Below are 21,217 nucleotides of genomic sequence, written 5' to 3'. Positions count from 1 at the left end.
GGTGTGGTTCTGAAATTATGTAAAAATGCAAAGTAAATAAATGCTACACCCTCCCAACCTCCTTTGTGTCCTCTCTCTCATTGTACCTGCATCCCTTGATGCCCTGTATTTTCTTCTTGCATGCAAATAAGCACAGCTACCCACACTTTGAACACAACAGAATGTTTTGTACCCTGACTCTGTTACAGTAGGACTCATTTTTTATATAAATATACATCATGCAGCTTTTTTATGTTGCAGTGACTTGCTCAATTTAATTCTGATTCTCCCAATTTCAAAGATTCTTTTAAGAGAGAGGGGTGCTGGAGTCTGTAGAGTTTATTACTATCACATAGCTAAAGCAAAAGATGTGGCATCCAGGCAGCAACACTTGTCTCAACAATTAAGTAAGCATAGCTGTTCCTTCTTGGTGGCAGCAAAAGTCTGTGGAACATCAGCTTTAATCCCTCTTAGACGCATGCTGAACTGTCTCCTTCTGGATTCTATTACAACGCGCAAATTGATTTCCTTGGTGTAAGTGGTTAACATTGCAGATTTGTCATAACACTTTAACCATACAGGTTAAAGGAGTATAACCATCCCTCTGAGCAGAGTTTGTAAAGAGGATTAGTTGTGTCGAACTTGTTTCCGGCCAAATGGTGATCGAAATGCCTTCTAATGTCATTCAGTTGCTGCTGCTTTTAAATTCAATGGTCTTATCAATCAATCACACTCTGGTTAGAAGTGGAATTCGCTCCACCAGTCTGCCATGGTGGTCGTAAAGCTACAGTACAAGCGGGGGCAGATCGTCGGTTGAGTTTATCGAGAGACGTGCTGCTGATTTAAAGCTCAATGTGTGAAGTGCAACTTCTGCCATGTTACTCCTGAGATGTGGGTGGATATTTTTAGCAGTGGCAAGACATACATGCCAGTGAACAGTAGCCAGCTACTGAGTGACTACAACATAATGCCACTGTTGAGACTATTTTACAGTTGTGTAACAATTTGTTATGATTCCCTGTTGCTGGTTCTGGTATACAACAGGGAGCATTCACAGCCTGGGTTCTTGTACATGTGGTGCATATCCTGTAATTAAAAACAGTCAGCACACATTGGATATTTACAATTGAAAATGGATTGTATGTCTCTTCATGAGTAGTGGGAGCAGATGGAGTTTTTCATAGAGGACAATTCATTCAAATATAACTTGTCTGTGGTCCACTGTGTCCACAAATAGCTTTTTGGTAAACATCAAGATTGTGTATAACCAGTGTTTTTTATAGAGTAGACCCAAATGTGCTGTTGATTTTTATATATAGTGTCTATTTTAGGTTGTTGGCCATCGCCAGGCTTCCCTTCCCTCTCTTTAGCTGCTGCTGTTGTTGGCAGGGCCAGCCGAACACAGCAGAATGGCTGGTATTCTCTGTGTGTCGAGGGTGTAGTGGAGGGAACAGCCAAGGGACTCAGTGCTGCTGGGGTTTTGGTGGGGCTTCCCTAACACGCCTCCATAAAGAGAGCCTTGTTTCCCAGTTTCTGTTGTATCAATGTGTGCGTTTTGGGTGCATGTGTGTGCATGTATTTGTGCCGAACACACAAAGTAACATCCCCAGTCGTCATTATTATTAAAGCTGAACAAATCAACATTTTTATAAGAACAAAACATCAAATGAGGGGATGCTCGCAGTGACGAAGTCACAGAGAATTATCACTGCACTCTGGAGTTCACATCATCGTTTCAGCATCTTTTATTGAATTGTTTTGTTTTTTGTTATAACCTTGTTTCTAAGTTTTCAGGGAAAAAGTTCTGATAAACCAACTCTACATAATCACATATCACAACTAATGTCTCACAACAGACAGATAAAGATAGTGAATATAATGAGGAATTTAGGAGACAAAGAGACGGATATTTTTCAAATGAGTTAGTGGGGACCAGTATTGAAAGAATATTTATCCAGTGGTCAGAAAAAACAACTCCAAATGTAACCTGATGTTTGTTGCTCTTTGTCTACAGGATGTGTTATTAGACAACTGTTTGCTGACACAATCAAATTTACTAACAAAACTGTACAAGGTGATAATATGTCAGTATTGTTTCTTCAGAAAACTTTTTTGATGCACCATTAAATTTAATAGTGCAAATTAATTTAAGTCAGTTGATTATGAAGCTTACATCTGGTCATTTTTGATCAGAAGGTGGATATACAGTATAATGTAAATTCTACCACATTCTACCAGGCAGTGAGATTGGGGTCTCTATAGAAATGACCCCAATTTGTGATTTTGTTGTGACCAAATCTTATGTTTCTGTTTGTTTCTCTGCCCACTTGTCCTCTCTGTCTCCCTGTGTCTCAGGTATAAGTCTAATGAAGAGTATGTTTACGTGAGGGGTCGCGGCAGGGGAAAGTATATCTGTGGAGAGTGTGGCATCCGCTGTAAGAAGCCGAGCATGCTGAAGAAGCACATCCGAACGCACACTGACGTCCGTCCGTACATTTGCAAACACTGCAACTTTGCCTTCAAAACCAAAGGTAAAGGGACAATTTACAAATCACTTAAAACCTGTTTTTTTTATTTATTACTATTCGTTCATCTACTTTTTGTCTGTTCATGACATTTTACAAAAACATTCTGTTGTTGAAATATTCTCATTTTCCTCACCCTGTGTAAATGTAACATCCTTCTTTTGTTCCTTCCTAGGGAACCTTACTAAACACATGAAGTCAAAGGCTCATGGGAAAAAATGCCAGGCAATGGGAATATCTGAATCATCCCTGGACGACCCGGAGAGTGAGGAAACAGGTACTTAAGAGCGGATGGGGAGCCATCTCACATATTTCCCTTCCACTGTAGAGAAATATTGGTGCACAGCTGGATGAACTTCTGCCTATGAAGAATTGTAGCTGCTCAGCACTGACAGGTTATGCAACACCATGTTCTATTCTCCTCCCTTTTGGCCTTGCATAAGAAATATGAAAAAAGTAGAAGATAAATAAATGAAGAATATAGAGCATTCCACAGTATCTTGATGTAGTTGCGGCAGTCTGGCAAAAATACCTTATTGTCAAGGATGTGTTGCTGGCATATAACAATATGCATTCCAACACTTATGTCTGCCCCTCCATCAAAGCCATAAAAGAGCCTCAAAGCAAGCCAGCTCCCAATCTGCTTCCTAACCTTCCTCTGCTATCCCTCCCACCCCTCCCCTCGCCGTCCTTTTCTTGCTGACAGACTACACTCATCACAGCCAAGGACATGCCATTTAAACCATCTTTCCATTCATAAGGCTGTTGAGATAGTTTGTGAATAGAGGCATGGTGCTATTCAATTAAATTCCAGTCTATTTATAACATGGGTTTGATGGGTGGTGGGTGAGGTTTGACAGAAAGATGCAGTACACTGTCCTTACCCTTTGTGCTTTGTTCTGTTCGTGTGTTTGCATGTCGCTCAGTGTAGGGATTTTTGTCACAACTTCAACGCAAGAGTTTTGTTACCTAATAAATGTCAAAGGATATAAATGAAATAATGTATGTTTTTCAGCAGGATGTGAAGAACGTGTGTGTGGTTCAGAGGAACAGGAGGACCATCAGTTTTCAGACGTGGAGGAGTCTGAGGATGATGATGATAACGATGATGATGAGGAGGAGGAAGAGGAGTCCGCATCTCATGATGACCCGCCATCCTCCTGTTCGTCAGACACCCATCCATCAACAGGGGGGCGTTCCAGCTGCAGTAGGCAATCTCAGCAGGGCACACCTGAGCCTGAGGCCCAAGGTCAGGAGCCCTCCCCGAGGGGAGTTTGGCACAGCAGACGAGCCGCCTCGCCAGGCAGCAGGAGAGCACTCTTCTCCCAGCGAGGCTGGAAAGCATCACCAAGAACTTTCTCCCCCAGCAGCAAGAGCTGTTCCCCAAGCCGCAGCCTCTCCCCACGCCTGGAGCTGTCCTCACCCATACACAGCCTCTCCCCTAGGACCAAGCTGCCCTCACCTGGCCGACATGTCTCACCTTCCCCTGAGAGAGGACCATCTCCCATCAGACCCCTTTCTCCTCTTCGTCCAATCTCTCCCAGCTGCTACTGGCCATCACAAGCTCGGACCCCTCCCTTGCCACTTGGGCTGCAGCACAGGACCCCTGGATACCTGCCCTGGGAGAGCCCTGGTACACAGGGCAGTCATGTCACACCCGTAAGTCTCAGTTTGCATCTGTTCCTCGAAATTTAATAAGACAGCAGTCATAGTGCATATTCTTTATGCTGTCCTCCTGTAAAGGCACCCAGTGTACAGTACCTACTGTATTGACTGTAGTCCATAATTTGTAATGATGTAGTCTTTGCTCCCCCTACAGGACAAAAGTGGTATGGCAGGAGAAAGGCAAACATCAGAAACCAGCTTGTTTCCACCTGCTTTTCGTCTTTCCACCTGTGAGGGTTATCCTGGCCACCAAGCAACAGACAACATCTTTAGCCATCTTCCCATGCACTCTCAACAAGCCAAGGTCCCCTATCTAATGATCCCCATTGGTGGGATCCAAATGGTACAGGCCAAACCAAGGTCCCATCCTACCACCCTCTCGTCCCCAACATCTCCCCCCATGGAAGGGCCATCACTGGCCAGGTTTGAATCATACTGGGGCGGGACCCCCAGAACTCAAGGGCTTAGGACTCCTGGAGACCACTGGTCAGAGCACCAGGCAGCAGGAACCAGTCTGTCAGGGCAGTGCAGTCTCAGCACAGCACTAACATGTTCCAAGCCGGAGTTGGAGACCACAGACTCAAAGCAATATGGCAGCTCACATAGCTCCGCCCACACTCGCAGGTCTGCCACTGAGACCACCGAACGCTGCAGCAGAGACAATTTTTCCAGAGCATCCCTCAGTCTAGCAGCCCCCTTAGCCTCGCGTGTCATTGGACAGCAGTCAGAGGGGGAGGAGCCACTACCTGGAAGTGACCTGGTGGAAGGAGGAGCCGAAGGAGACTGCCAGAACAGATCAGAGAACTTAACAGTGTCAACACCTTGATGCATCATGCATCCCATTTTTGCTTTATTGGTTGCTACACTAGTCTTGTTTTTTAATTGCTTTGTTTTTATACAGTTTTCAATACAATTGTTAACTTAAATGTTTGTTCTTTGGCAATATTCAGGTTTGTTATAAAAAAAAATGCACTTTTTTCTTTGTGAAAATAATGTTTCTGTAAATCTATACATATATATAAATATAAATTATATATATATGAATATATCCCTCCTGTATCTCTATTGATACTGGTAATCTTAATGTCTGTTTAAATACATGTAAAATGAATATGAATACATTTGTAAATGACCAAAATCTTAAATCAAAAATAATTCCATTTTTGTTTGTCCAAATTTTGTCCAGTATTACTCAAATTGTAGTTACTTGTGCCTTTTCTGTCCAGGTTTGTGTTTTGAGGTGTACAGTTCACATAGACAAAGAGAAGGCTGTGAAATTTTATATCCGCTTTTTGTGTCATTAAAGAGGGTTTATATTTGGTGTTCTTATTGTTTCTGTTCTTCAGGCCATTGCTTTAATGCCAGGGTAACCAAGAGTTGCATCGCGGATATATTGAAGGAGCAGCAGAAACGTGTGAGAGGAAATGCACTGAAGTTCTATTTTTTATTACAAAAGACTTTAGATTAGAATATATCTCTGTACAGGGAAGAGCGCTCCTTATTTATTGTTATTTGATGACAATGATCATTGTTTCAAAGTTGTTGTTTTTTTAACTTTTTTGTTATTTGAAAAAAATGACGTTTTCTTTGTTACATCTGTGTGTCTTTTTCATGATGTTCTTGTGACTTGAATTGGTGACAAAGATGAGGGATTGAGTTTGGCTGGTACCGGAAGATCAAGTGCCCTGCAGATTTCACACACAGCAAAATTTCTAGTCATTGAAAAAATAAAAAAAAATGCACCACACTTCCTTGAGGTTGTGCCTTTCTTCCATTTTGTATTCGATATCTTGTTTTTTGCTCAAATTGACTTTGTACTGCAGTTCTTTTTAATTACAGTGGGAGGTTTAGGACACGTTTAATGATTGCCTTTTGTTATTTACCACATTGAACTAGTTTTTCCAAAAGCAATCAGTGAAGTTTGAATGTCGACAAAGAAAATATCAAAACTACATCATAAATATCTCTAACTGTGTCCAGCTGATTGGAGTAGTGTTTACCTCCTTTGAGAAGAACATAAGTTGTTGCTGGGTGTGTTAGACCAAGACTAGAGACAGTCAGACAATAAATATCCCAGAAATCCAACTTTCTCTCTGGTACTGTGAGGCAGGACATCAGTTGTTATGGGTGCTTCTTTGCAGTACTGTGTCATGTCTCTTATAGTACTTTGTGTTTTTACCTTGTATTTACACTAAGTGGTAGTTTGTGATATGTTTAGTTGTACTGTGTGACGTCATGTGATAATATGTGGCTATTTGTGGTGACAGAACAACCCAATCCTTCACATGTCCCACCTTAAGAAAGTTTTTCATGTTCCTTCCCAAAAACAAGTGGTAGTTAGTTTTTCCCATAATGTTAAATATGTCTCATCTGTAACAGTTTTTGTTTAACCTTTTAGCTAGAGAAAATAAAATAATAATGACAGTAATTATTAATTATTCGAGGGGAAAAAAGAAAGACAGTATTCTTATTCCAACAGGAGCTCCACATAGAAATACAAAAGATGTTAGCATTTACATGACATGTATATTTGCATGTACAATCACATACTATATATATGTAAAGACACAAGACTACAATAATAGAATGAGTACAATGTAAATGAATACACAAGATACAACCAGTGGCTCTCCTAAAGTAATAAAGCAATCTCATAGGGTTTTTCAGGTTCAGAACACCTTCTGTGGCAAGGTACTTTATGTGGTGACTGTAGTCCACCTGTTCATAAAGAGGTTCATTTTCATTTGTAAATTTGCTGTGACGTATTCCATCATGTGTACTTGTTTTAGTCTTTCCTTCCATTGCTTGATTTTGCATGGCTGGTTTTGTACCCTGCAAAAAGTAATTGTATTCCTCAATTAACAATAGAGATCTTAAAATAAATACTACCACAAGGAACATCAGCTGGTACTTTTCCCAGTATAAAGCAACACCGTTTTGACAGTACATCAGTGTTTTAAATAGATTTAATCTCAGTGTGTATGTCTTCCCAATACCATTTTGGAAAGTCCCAAAAATGTGGGTGTGGTCACCAATTTCCACACAGCCTCTCCTACATGATGATGATGTCAGTCTGGTGAATGTAGAGGTCACTTGTGGTGATTCAAAAAGTAATTGTTTTGGTCTACTTTGATGCCCCTGTGAGGTCGTGTGTTGGGGTGTGGCTATTTCTTTTCTCACTTGCAGGTGAATGAGTTGCGGCTGATTGCAGTAACTCAGGGCACCTGGTCCCAGTGCCCTGTAGCTTATTTGAGACTCTTTGGTCTCATTCATTGTGTGCTGTGCTGTGTTCTCTGACCTCCCTGCAGACTGTCTCCCCCTGACTCTCCCCAGAGGCACAGTCTGGTTTGCAGCATGCTGTTTCAGTTATAGTTATTTTGCTTTCTGCATCTCTCAACAACCTCACACACACTTTCATGCGCTAATCACCCAGCTCTTACACTACTAATGCCACTGATGTCCATACCTCATACTTTAATTACTTTAATTTGGCAACATTTCTAGTTTGATTCATTTTGGGTTAAATAAAATATCTTTTGTTGAATTGCTACCATGGCTTGTCTCCTTTTTGTTGTGGCCACTTGAGCCAGGTCATAACATCTTCCAATCAAATGATTTTTATATTGGCCTATTAATGGGTTTAATGACTATTCAAGCACGTCTTTTCCAGGTTCTCATCTTTAGTTATTATATTGGCTTCCATTACCCACTTTTCTTAAATGTATCTTCTGGTGAATCTGGTGTAACATTTCTAAAACAATATTTGCTTGTGAACATTTCTAAAGAGAGATTAAATGGCATATTTTTTTGGAGAGACAATGAAAACAATACTGGGACTGAGATGCAACTACGGATGGTGTGTTGGGGCACCACAAGTTGCCAGAACAGCTTTAATATCTCTTCGCATAGATTTGAACTCAGGAATTGTAGACCATTTTTCCAAAAGATGTGTTGTTTTCATGATGGGAGTCTGCTGTCTAAAATTCCCTGTAAGTTGTCATATGGGTTGAGGTCTAATGACTGCAATTTTCAGTTTTCAAGGACACAACCCTTTGCACCTTACAGACAGCAAAAGCATCCTAAATAGCTGAAATAGTATTTCTTTTCACAGCTGTATTTCTTTAGTTGTGCCACTAGATGTCATTACTTTGTCACTAACCCTTAGCCATGAAAACATTCTTCTCATCCATGCAGCTGATATGTGATGTGCTTTTAAACCTGATGTACAGTGACACTTGCCATCCCTTGGCTCCCTTGGCATTAGTGTTGATTGGGGTCAGTTGGGATCAGTCACACGCCTTTCTGAAGAACTTGTTCTTATCAAATCTGAAGCAGCCTGAGATCAAATGACACATCCATAAATTCCAAACTATGATAATCATTAAAGGTCTACTGCTTGTGAGTTAGCTCTTCTGTAACCATTCCCTGACAACTCCCATCCCATTTGTTTTGGTAGACACAACTTTATCACTTTTGGCAGGCCGATTTTGATTACTTGAATCTGATTTTTGATCTTGAATGCTAACCATGTATACTTTGGCCAAGTGTAGTTTTCTTGGCTGTTCAAAGTACTCTGGTATTATATATCCACATATAAATGAATATTCAACTGTATCACTCCCATCACACTACAGAAATGCTTCCAGTTCACTCTCACTGGTCCCTTTGCACAACAACATTAAATGGCACAGCAAGACATGGATAACACCAAAAGATGATTGTTGCTGTGACTCAAAGTTCGACAGAAAATGTTACAAAACATCTAACATGGAGGCACCTGTATTTTTAGAAACTCCACATCAGTGAATGGTCCTTTTTCCTCCCCCGAAGCCCTTCACATGCTGACAATAGTTACACAAAGAGTCATGCAGGGTTAGTAAATTCTATTTTCAGAAGGAGTAAACTGAGGAGGTAACGTTGCTAATTAAAAATAAACACCTGTTTCTAGGACAAAGGCAGATACATTGAGAGTCTTAACAGTGGGATGTGGCTGGAGAGAAGACATGTCCTTTGAATTGCATCTTTCACTGTTATCCATTTTCTCAGAGACGGGGCTGCCTAATGTGATGTGATGCCTGTGGAGAGGGGCACATCTGTGCTCCTGAGGGAACTGAACTTGTAACCTCTGGTGGAAGAATGTGCTGTAAAATCTATGCTATCATGATGCTATGTGGCAATCCCATCACTGTGTAACACATTCCACACATCCTTATTATGTGAGTGGAACATATTCTGCCCTCTCCGCCGGAAGTCTGGTAGATTATGTATTAGATACTGGAGTATCCTGGTAGAGTGAATTATGGCTATATCTTCCCCCGAGAGTCAGGGAAGAAAGGATCTAGATTGTTTACGAATATGCTTCTTGAATGAAAGTTTAAACATCACACTGTGTGAATGTGTTCTGAAAGTATTGTACACTCTATTATATAGTATTATAATAATTTCAATGATTGTCCTATGTTCTGTTCTGTCCTTCCCCTTGTCCTTTTATGTTGTTAATTTGTCCTCTTCTCTATTTTTACAGGCACTTGTGTTTTTTATGAGTGTTGGAAATGCCCATCACTCAGAGGAAAAGTACTGTCTGTTTTCTGATGTGTTTTATATGGCCAGGCATCAGGTTTCATAGAAAGTGGATGATAAGCACCTTTAAGTAAACACAGTGACACATGGATAGAAAATGTGTTGTTGTTTTGTTTTGTTTTTTAAAATGTATCCTTATATTTAGAGCTTCTGAACAAACAAGTGATGACACATCTTTAGTCAAACACTGCCAGTTTCTGCTAACATGTTTCTACTGCAACAAAAATCATCTGTGCAGCCAGACTTATGTGCATTGTAAAATAAAAGGAAAATGACAGCAGTTTTATGGACACATGATGGCCTCCAATAGAATCACTTACCCAGTGATCCACATGACTTAATCCAAAGGAATAGGGTACATTTAGTGTAAATGAGCACCAATTGTTTCCTGTAAATTCTTTGTAATGTAGAGGAACAATGTTTCCCTTCTACCTTTGTGTGTGTGTGTGTGTGTGTGTGTGTGTGTGTGTGTGTGTGTGTGTGTGTGTGTGTGTGTGTGTGTGTGTGTGTGTGTGTGTGTGTGTGTGTGTGTGTTAAAACGCGTTTTTATAGTTTAATTGTTTTTAATTTGTATTCTTGCTTCTTTCTTTCTCCTTTTGCTCAGGCCTGTGATTGGCACTGTGATTAGGTTGTGTGTATTTATGTGATGAATACAACAAACATACTATTGAAAATAATCTGAGTTTACAGTGACAAACAATGACAACCTGATCTACTCCAAATTTTCATATCCATTAGTCTATTTCTCTATCGGTTAACTGGCAATAAACCTGTCAGCTTGTGCATAATGACTGTGGTTAAGATAATATCCAGGCTGGTAATCTGAGCGTGCATTTGCTACATTTACATAAGTGAAGGCTTTTTGCATGACTATGGGATGACTGAACCACATGCTGGGCACCACGTGGGTGGGAAATAACCAGAATCACCAGTGCCTGCGGGCAGGGAAGAGCAGCCTGCTTATCTTTGTATGTGTGGGCCTTCACCAGCCATCAGGGAGGCATCAATTCAGTTAAATGTACCACTGGAATTTCTTTTGTGACTGTTACACTATCTGTCATGGAGTCAAAAAATTACCAAAAATTTATTTATTAAATGTTAATAAAGTCAAACTTTTATTGTGTGCATATCAATACGGCAATATGTTGCAAATGAAACCTATGACGTTTGAGATAGAAAGGAAAGGAAAGCACAACTGGAATCTTCTTAGATTTCTTTAAAGCTTTCAATACAGCAAGTCATCCCATCTTTCTTCATAAACTTTCCCACCTTGAAGTAAAAATCTGCATTGTTCAGGTTTTCAAGTTCAAGTTATATTAAAGACCGAAAGCAGTTTGTCTCTTATAATGATATGAATTCTTCACTTGTGGTGTATTTCAAAGATCAGTCCTTAGGACATTATTGTTTCTAATCTATATTAATGATATTGTGTAATATTTCAAACAAATTGTCTTTACTGATGACACAACAGTTTTTTACTCAAATAAAGACCCTGACAAAATGACTAAAGCGTTAAATAAAGAACTCATTAAGATAAGTGATCGGATTAACTGAAACAAATCTATCAATATTAAGAAAACTTGTACTTTTGTATTTGGCCAGGTAATGGTGAAATATAAAACAAATGTTGAAATGAATAAGTCTATCATTTCTAAAGCTCAGTCTACATGACTTCTGGGCCTACAGCTTGATGAGTCTCTATCTTGGGAAAAAACAACAACAACAACAAAACAAAAAATAATTAAGCCAATTTATTACTAAAATGTTTTTGTTCCCGTGGTTTCCCCCCCTTTTTTATTTGATTAAGATATACAATGGAAAGTGTTTTTGGCACCTCTTCCATAACATTTTTTTTATTGTTTCTGTGTATATCAACTTGTATCTCTTGTACATAATATGTGCAAATAAATCAAATTGAATCACAAATGATTATCATTCTGTCACTCAGGACAGTCCTGTGCTAATTAATTATTCTTATTATTACAAAAGGGAGTTTATTAATCTATTGTAGCTCAAAACAGCATCAGTAATTTAAAAAATGTGTCTGATACAGTTTTATAATACATTTAAAACTTGTACTTGTGATATAGTGTCTGTATTTAAATCAAGAGCTTCACATTAGTTTAATAATGAAAATGCAAAGCTTTTGGTTCTGTGATTTGCATATCAGTTATTACCCTTTATTTTATTTTATTTTTGTTCCAATGGAGAAACTGGCCTTGGGAAAACCCAATGAATATCATAAGCATCTCCGCTCTTATCTCCTCCCACTTGTGTTCCCAGTGTTCCCACTGGATCTACCTCCATCTCCCTGTGCTGCCATATGAGTAAGTCCTCTCTCCTCTCCCCTGTTTAGACTTCCTGTCTCCTATGTCTCTCCTCCTCCCCCTCAAATCTCATGTATAGCCAGAGGAAAGAGACAATTCCACATTCAAATAAATGCAAACTTACAGGTGACAGTGATTCCTGGAATGTGTCACAGGCCCGAACACCCTGCGGTCGTCCACTATGGTTCCATGGCAGGCAGCTGTGGGTGGAGCTTCTACCATTACATCATGGGATGAAGAGGAGAGCAGTGGTATAAGAAGGGACAGAGCTCAGACACCTGCACAGAAACAGAACAGCAGTGAATTAAAAACCCAGCTGTAACTGTACGGATAATAGTCTCTCTGCAGAGATCCATCTGTTATTAACTATGGCTTCTCACACCAGCATTCTTCTTCTCATCGCTCTTTGGGCTTCTTTGCAGGATGGTAAGTCTACTTTTTACTTCTACTTTTTTGTTAATTCTTGTTTTAGAGGGATGTGCATGCTATAAGCTGTAAATTCATCATCCTTTCATCGACAACAAGAACTTTCTCAGTAATGCTAGAGGAGCAAAACATATTGCTACACATCTGTGTTTTTGTTAAACAGCACTGTAGACTTTGACTCATGTGCTGTATTTGCATTGATCTGCACGAAGCAATAACAGCCATCACTGTATGTCAGTGCACAGAACACTTAATACATTTATTACACAACAGCTGCTCATTTAATCTCAAGGAGATTGTTCCTATTGTTACATGAGCTAGAGTTTGTAAAACCTCAAGTGCAAGTTGTGTGTGAGTATGGCTGTACTTTTCCCATATCATGCAGGCTTTTATCTAAAACCATTTGTGAGCCTTTATTGACATCACCTTAGCATTTCCATCCTGAGTGCTCACTGCAAAATATCAAGAGGGAACATATAAGAGTGATGAGTCTGTAAAGAATAGCTGATCATGTTCAAACTTTCACATTCTATACATTATAAATGAGTCAAGTAACATACCCATAACGTGAACAACAGTACAGGGAATCAGTTGGTTTGGCTTTTGCTAGAGTTGATGCTGTGGACTTTGGATCACTGAGAGGTTCTCCTTCTCTGGTAGGTTTGGGTCTTCCAGTGATGGAGCCCCAGGACAAGCAGACAGCACAGAGAGTAAGGACCAAACGTTGTGCCTGCAGCAGCCCTCTGGACTCTGAGTGCCACTACTTCTGCCACCTGGATATCGTCTGGATCAATACACCCAGGTGAGCATGGGGAAACACACTGCATTAGACACACCCACACATACAGCATACTCACTTGTACACTTGTACACAAAAATGCAGTAAACTCTTCTTAGGATAAGCATCTAGGTCAGAATGTATGTAATCACACCCTAAATGTCAATGCATCATCACTTTCTTATTATTACTGTATAATTATATGGGCAGTGGTGCATAATAAAGAGCAAAGTCTGCAAAGTGTTTATATAAGGAGTGTGGCACTGAGGCTCTCTCTCTCTCTCTCTCTGCAGCAAGACAACAGTTTATGGTCTTGGTCGACTCCGAAGGTCTGCTGGTCGCTGCACCTGTGCCAACCCTGATGATCGCACATGTACCAATTTCTGCTATCACAAGTGAGTCGGGGCTGCTGAATCCCACACAAAACCCACGGCAGACTGTCAAGCATTAGCTAAAGGCCCATGTGAGCCCACATTTGTGTACCAACATGGGTTTTTAAGAGTTATGTTGGCAAAGGCAGCCATTATTTTGCTTTTGTAGAGGACAAGGAGTGATGAAGTGCAAGGGAACCTCTCATTCACTTCAGTGCTATTGTTAGCCTAACGTGTTGTTACTGCTTTGTTTGACTTGTCCTTAAGGGTGTGATTATGAAATCAATACATCTGAGGCTTAAGGGAGTAGAATAATCTCAGACTGGTGCACAAAGTTCACGCACTATGTTTTTTGATTGGCTATGAGGGACCAAGGAGTAAGGTCTGTAGGAGATTAGAGGCTATGTGGACAATTCACATTTCCTGGGAATGGCAAACAAACACTGTCAGAACATGGGTGACATATAAGATGAGGCATGCTGAGTGCGAGTACGTTTTTATGTTGTAACATAAAACATTTACTGAGCTTGAAATGATAGGACGTTTTAGGTTACTGAAAGTGAAATTTAAGTGGGTTGTTCTTTAACTACAGCAATATCAGTAAAGCATTTCGAGTAGTCAATGTCAGATCATTTCAAAGGCAGTGATAATAAATCAAATTTGTTAATTATGCTGTTTCATTGTGTGCAGCCTTGAAATCACTTCCCCAGAGAAGTCTTTGAAGAGACGTCAACTTGAACTACTCAGCATCCTGAGGTGAGTTTTGATAAACATGATTACATAGAACGCTACTGCCCAAGAAAAACATGTATTTTCATGACTTCTGTTACAATTTGTTCATATTTTTTAATTATGTGCTTTTCTCCTCAGAGCTGTGGCCAGCGGGTTCAACAGAGATGAGTCTTCTGAGGCTCAAAGAGAACGCGCTCGCTAAACAGTGTGGCTCTTGAGGCAGCGAAAGAGAGAGAGGAAGAAAGAGAGCAACGAGCATCTGAACAAATGAGGCTCCTTTGATAGAAAGGAGGGAAACAAAGGGCTGCCAAAAGGTGTGTCTGATACAGGAAGGCCAAAGCAGCACAAAGATGTCTGTTTGTAACCCGAGAATATAGAGGGTGGAAAACATGACAGAGGTCTGCAGACACATCATGGAAAGCAGATGTGGAGGATCAACTTCGAGGGGGGCTACTGTGGTCATTTTTGCCCCCTGTCATTAAAGAGTTGGACTGTCTGTCACTGTACTGAGAGATCAGACCAGCACTGATAGAGAATAATGTAAGAGGGAGAGAGACATGTGTACTGAACATACATGTAGAGGAATTTCTGACATTCTTAACATGTTTTTAACTTATTATTTTGTCAAATGAGTTTCAGTTAAATTATTTTGTCACGGGTGATCTAGGAGACATGTTGAAAAAGTTTTATGTTTGTAGAATATTGAAGATTAGTTAGACATCTCATTAAGACTGACCATTTAGAATTACAACCCCTCTGTATTGAACATTATTGTGTGCCACTGTTTGAAATTAATAAATTATATATTTAATCATGACAATATTTGCTTGTGTCACTCTTTTAAGGCGTTTGATTATTAAAATAATAAGTTTACCTGCTATTCAAAATCATCACAGCCTGTGTTATCATAAGGATCTGTGGAAAGAATGCAGTGTTTTGTAACTTTGCTCAGGGGGGTTAGAGAGAGGTATGGTGTGGTCTTGTCACCCCGTGTTCCTTTCTGATTGCTTGTACTGTACATACCGTCCACGCATGCATGAATATGCAAGCCGGCAGACAGAGCTGAAGCTGATGAAAAATAATCTCAGGAGATAATTCAACCACCATTTAATGAATAAAACGACAGCCATTTGGTCTGATCAAACAACACAGATGAACAATACGACTCTCAAGTGTTAATGAGGCTCTGATTTCAGGAGCAGGTTTTCCTTCAATGCTTCATTGCATTTCATTTCATTTCATTCCTGTCATACTTCTCCTTCAACTTTTTTGGGGGGAGAGCGCCTGCAGCCATCTTTTCCAAACAGGCCTGAGTGAAGTAATATTGAGCACTCTGCTCTGCATCCAGAAGAGTCTCCAGTCTGCTTCAATCAGCTTTGACATCGCAACTTTGTGGGTGAATTCAGAAGAAAATACATGCGAACTCAGAGAATTATTATGTTTTTATTATATGAATGTTTTTATTTGATGTCAATTTCAGTGTTTTACTTGTGTCTTATGTAAACATTCCTGTGATTTGGTAAAGCCATCTTCTGGGAATTATATACCTGCAAAAACTTAAAAGAGGCACAGTTACAGGAGTAATGCTCAAGATCTGACACATCACTTTCCTTATATTTTTAACATTTCCTGTTACTTTACTATTTCAAACAGTTTGGGGGAATATGTAAAGGTGAATGACATCAAAATATACATTCACAAAATACACACAATGTAACCCAACCTAACCCATTGATTCTTGTCTCTACAATCTGTTCTGCTAATATGAAGCTCTCTGGGTTTTAATGATCATGCAGAAAAACAGGATATAGCTCCAACATTCCCGTCGGCCCAAAAAAAGAAGGAGGAGAAATGGCAGGAAGTGTCGGGCCATTCTCAAGTCAATCCGCGGAAACAATATGTGGTCAATGGGGGCTGATGATATGTCGGGTAAATTTTAACGCAACGCTTTAACAAACCAGTTGCCAGGTGGCACCTACACCCACAACAAACAGTATTGACAATGCTGTAAAACATGTAAAGAGGTAAATGTTGCTTGAAACACATAGGAATGCTTAGTTATGATTAACTAATGTGAAGTAATAAGGAAATAACTTGTCAGCTGAGCTTTGAGAAACCACAGGCAGCCTCAATGGTAGAACTCTGTCCATGGTGCTGGAACAGAAGAGACTTTAGTCAATCAGTTCAATATTGCCAACATACTGATTGTCACAAGTTTACCATTTTCCAGCAAAGCTTTGAAATTAATCTTTGTGTTTAATTGAATGCATCAGAAAACTGAGATATTATGACATATTGATACAGTACTAGTAAAAAGTTTGGACAAATTTTCACAATCAAGTGGATAGGAGGATGTGTCCAAACGTTTGACTGGTATGAACAAAGTAAATCTCATGTAGGCAACATTCTGCCTGTATCTTTGTTTGTGAATTGCAGATTTGACCAGCAAACTGACTTTAATGATTTCTCTGTCAAACCATAACACCCTAATGGGTGAATCGAAAAAAGGAAGAGAAAAACTGAATTAGGGATACATAAAATCATACTTAGAATAATCCAAATGAATAATTTCCACAGCAGTTTACTATTGTCAAATATAATAAGCTACTAATTATTTTTTTATTTTACTGTGAAATGGCAACATACGCTTGATAACACAAATGTTAAGCTAGGCTGTAGCACATGCAAATCCCAATATTGTATCAGACTGGTTTTCAAGACGTTTAGAGCAGTTTTGCTACAGATAATCAAAATCATATCTTCAAAACATATCAAGTCAAGTCAAATCAAATTTTAAACGTACAAATGTCCTTTATCTCTAGTCTAGACCATCAATTTGGATAAGGAAAAAGGGAAGAAAATGGAGGACACTTCAGGAAGAGCAATGGGGGAGAGGTCCAACAGATATTGTGTGTATCAACCAAAATATTAAATGACATAACAGGAAATAATGGCAAAATTATACACATATATCAGGTATACTGTACATGTACAAACTTAAACGCCTTTGTAATTAAAATACATTTTATTAGTAGGCCCTTTTCACAGCAGGCAGTTATACTCGCCATTGCAGGTAAAGCACAGGTGTAATTAATTAATGGCTCACTGGGAACACTTAAATAGAACAGAGCCGTCATTTGTGTCATTAGTTACACCTGTTCTCTCCCTTCTATGATGAGCAAAACGTCTGCTGTGAAAAAGGACACTATTGTGTGGGAAAGTGGTGGGAAGAAAGTATTCTATATATAAATGACAGATGCACAGATATGGTTGCTTTAAATTAGTTTCTAACCTGCTAATTTGACCTGAGTTGCAGGTTAAATGGTAAAGACCTACCGCACAGACGGCTTCTCAAGACTTTTGACTGACTGAAATTATTTCACTTCAGCCAACTTTAAGCTTCAAAACAGGAAGTTTTACTTCCCTCAAACAAATCACCTTTTCTTCACAGTAAGTCCACCTCTCTGCCATTGTCTGGCGAACTCTGTCACCCCATTAGTCTCTCAGGGCATTACTGTGGCTGGATGTTGTGTTGTGTCTGGCATTGTGTTGTTTGGCTCCTTTAACTGCTTTAAATCTACATTACCTGACTGTATAATTCATCTATGGGGACTGAGTGTTGTAAAAGGAAACATTAAAAATCTGAAGAGGTAAAACAAGTTCTGGTTGCATACACCATAATATTGCTGTTGTCATGTAAATGCCTTGTATCTCCTGTTGTGGTTGTTTTCATACTTTCATGAAAGGATTACATGAAACTCTGTGAACAAAACTATTGTTCAATTAATGGCCCCAATAGGATGAAATGATATTAAAATAATTGTATACCATAACATAATGCATACAGTATATGACCCAGGAAATATTTGAGAACATTTTTATATCTAAATCAAAATTTGTTTTGAAAAAAAAAAGTTTTCTTTATGAAGTTTAGTTGCTCAAATGAATGCCTTAAATGAGACTATTTTCATTCATTCTTAAAGGTTTAAGTCTTAGATTCTCTCTTCTATAAGTTTAAAATATAGTCACAAAAGGTTGCTTAAAAGTTGAAGAACAGGTTTTCGTCAAACACCCACATGCCTCTTCTATCGATCAAAATGTTGGCTGTGTAGTGTGGCTCATTTTTGGAAAACACTAAAAAGCCAACATTATTTACACACAAAGATTTATATGACAGTCCATTTTTTAAAATCATTTTTGTTTCATCTCACACATCATTTCTTTTCTCCAAGGCGCTTCTTTCCGTCATTTTCACAAAAATAATATAACACAATATCACAATCAGCTGAGTTTTAAGTCTGTACTTTATAGGTTTAGGGAATTACATATATTTTTATTATACAAATGGAATTTATATCTGTCTGCTACCTTAATTTTATCATATGAAATGTTTATATATTTACAGTGCATCCGGAAAGTATTCACACTCCTTCACTTTTCCCACATTTGGTTATGTTACAGCCTTATTCCAAAATGGACTAAATTCCTTTTTTTCTCATCATTCTACACACAATACCCCATAATGACAAAGCGAAAAAAGGGTTTTTAGAAATGTTTTCAAAATTATTAAAAATAAAAAACTTTAAGGGGTGTGAATACTTTCCGGATGCACTGTACATGATAGTTAAAATAGTCAAAAGTCATGATTCAACCTTTAATCAAAATTAGATATTTTAGTGAAGATGTTTTGAATATGTAGGGAAAGGTTTCCACTACAGGTACAATATGTACCAACATATGTACTCTTTACAGTTTGGTAACAGGTGGTTGCTAATATTTACACTTAAAGGTTTTACCTGACAGGGCTCTAAATATCTGTTATGTAACTGATAAATATGTATACATTGTGGTTGGGAGTTCATGCATGTGAAACTGGAGAGTTGTGTTTTTCAGGGAACTCCAGTGAAAAGGATAGATGCTAACCTGAAATTGTCTGAAAATATGCAGGTGTAGGATCAGCCACATCTGGTGATGATTTAGATATTTCATGCCTGCATGTATATTTTGAGAGAAAATGACCATGGAACATTTGTTCCCCAAAATCCCGGTGGATTGTGGTCGAGTAATGCTAGTGTTTTTTGGAATGCATAATCTCATTTATGCATATTGAGTAAATGTGTTGAATATCATTGTACAACCTAAATGACTTATATACTGCACCAGTGCTGACCCCTGTGGTATATTTAGCTTTAAATAGTCACATCACATTCTATACAACCAATAGTGATCCAACACTCTCAGTAAACATTCCTTAAATGCTTTAAGTACACTGTGCTCTGCTTTACTCAAAAGCTATTTTTTGGGTCACAGCCAACTGGCATTGATCATGATTGGTAACAATGCATTCCAGCTTTTAAAATAACTCTCTGTATCGTATATATTTTTAGCTGAGTGAAATTAGCGAATGAGCTCTGCAATAAAAGAAGCAAATAATGCTCATATTTAATAGTTTTAAAATTCAAACATAATGAAGCTAAGATGCACTTTGCTTTCTCTTCATGTTCATCATGAGTCATCATGACGTTACTTGCCTCAGCTTTTATGAGTGTTATAATAAGGGATTGATAATGTTAATAATCTTCATGAGCACCCATTCATCAGCAGCTCAGCAAATGAAAATGAAAATGTGAGCAAAGTCTGGGATTGAAACAATCCTCATACATTCAGTGGTCAAATATTCCACAGCTGTTCCCCAAGAATGTGCAGTGCAGCAATAGCCCAGTGTCTCAGCAACACACACACACACACACACACACACACACACACACACACACACACACACACACACACACACACACACACACACACACACACACACACACACACACACACACACACACACACACACACACTGCTGCTGATGATAGTATGAGGACTATTTTTCTGTGTAGTATCATGTAAAGACAAGCAGATCCTATAGTCAAAAACATAAACTAACCCTTATAGCAGAGTAAGTGTGTGTTTTACCCTCCACAGTGCATTGCAATGATTCTTCACCACCAGGCTACAAGATCATGTTATGTGGGCTGAGACAGCTGCCTGTCCTGTTTGTGTCAACATCCAAATCCATGCAGGAACAATCCATACTGTGCAACACTGGGAGGTACCTTGCTGTTTGACAGCCTTGGCCTGAGAGGAATGACTAAGAAAGTATAGGACAAACTGCAAAAGCTTTCTTTTAGAGGAGGATAATAAGCCTTTATACTGAAGGAATTATCACAACAATCAAATAATAGATATTCAAATTTTACCACCACACCTCGGAGATAGTGCCATGAAAAGGTTTCCTTCCTGCTCTCGTCATCAGCGCAGGGTGAAAGTGCTTCATTTATTAATTTAAGGGTTGTTTATAGTTTATATCGCTCAGAGAAACCAGGCACCAATTCCCTCTGATTATGGTCTTTAAATTAGAAATATAATATATCTGTAGTGTAGACACTGTACTGCACAGCTCTATGCAGAGCAAAGCAAATTCATTGCACCTTTCAGAAACAAGGCAATTCAAAGTGAGAGAGAGCGCGGAGAAGTTTGTTAAAACTTATTTCAGATATGGTGTGGTGCATAAAAACTGAATACTACTTCTCCATGTATGACAGAGGTATGATCGGTATGATGGGTTCATAGAAGCAGATCAGAGAGGATTTTGGCCTTAAACCATCCAGTTTTTTGTATTTTAAAATCAATTATTTGATACACAGGAAGTCATTGTATAGATGTGAGAGCTGAAGTGTGTGATCCACTTTAAGGACTCCAGCAGCAGCCTTCTGTTTCAGCCACAGTTGTCTAATCAACTTTTTAAGAGAGAGTGAGACCTTTAAAGACAGTGTTATTAGT

General features: G+C 38.9%; 2 protein-coding genes across 5 annotated transcripts in view; both read left to right on the top strand.

The window, feature by feature from the left end:
* Positions 1 to 5,935, top strand: part of LOC133983223 (transcription factor HIVEP3) — a 42,621-nt gene extending 36,686 nt beyond the window's left edge. For 3 of the 4 annotated variants that reach the window (XM_062422222.1, XM_062422223.1, XM_062422224.1), the window contains 4 exons: positions 2,335 to 2,510; positions 2,680 to 2,781; positions 3,520 to 4,163; positions 4,324 to 5,935. In XM_062422222.1, the coding sequence (XP_062278206.1) occupies positions 2,335 to 2,510; positions 2,680 to 2,781; positions 3,520 to 4,163; positions 4,324 to 4,995 (1,594 nt within the window). In that variant the 3' untranslated portion in view covers positions 4,996 to 5,935. The remainder of the gene's footprint in view (positions 1 to 2,334; positions 2,511 to 2,679; positions 2,782 to 3,519; positions 4,164 to 4,323) is intronic. The other variant, XM_062422225.1, reaches the window with a different exon arrangement.
* A 6,497-nt stretch (positions 5,936 to 12,432) lies between these two features.
* On the top strand, positions 12,433 to 14,585 carry LOC133983382 (endothelin-2). The gene is made up of 5 exons (XM_062422451.1): positions 12,433 to 12,502; positions 13,163 to 13,304; positions 13,574 to 13,675; positions 14,342 to 14,407; positions 14,522 to 14,585. Exons 1-5 carry the CDS (start codon positions 12,445 to 12,447, stop codon positions 14,583 to 14,585), a joined length of 432 nt encoding a protein of 143 aa, XP_062278435.1. The 5' UTR covers positions 12,433 to 12,444.
* Positions 14,586 to 21,217: the final 6,632 nt, after the last annotated feature.

Source organism: Scomber scombrus, chromosome 7 (genome assembly GCF_963691925.1).
Source record: "Scomber scombrus chromosome 7, fScoSco1.1, whole genome shotgun sequence".
NCBI classification, from domain to species: domain Eukaryota; kingdom Metazoa; phylum Chordata; class Actinopteri; order Scombriformes; family Scombridae; genus Scomber; species Scomber scombrus.
The sequence above is the reverse complement of the archived record's forward strand: the minus strand, read 5'-3'. Positions and strand labels throughout refer to the sequence as shown.

Excerpts from the sequence above, each read along its gene's own strand:
- LOC133983382 (XM_062422451.1), top strand. The coding sequence starts at position 12,445 with ATGGCTTCTCACACCAGCATTCTTCTTCTCATCGCTCTTTGGGCTTCT. Across the intron at positions 12,503-13,162 it reads TTGGGCTTCTTTGCAGGATG|GTTTGGGTCTTCCAGTGATG; the intron begins GTAAGTCTACTT and ends CTTCTCTGGTAG. Across the intron at positions 13,305-13,573 it reads GTCTGGATCAATACACCCAG|CAAGACAACAGTTTATGGTC; the intron begins GTGAGCATGGGG and ends CTCTCTCTGCAG.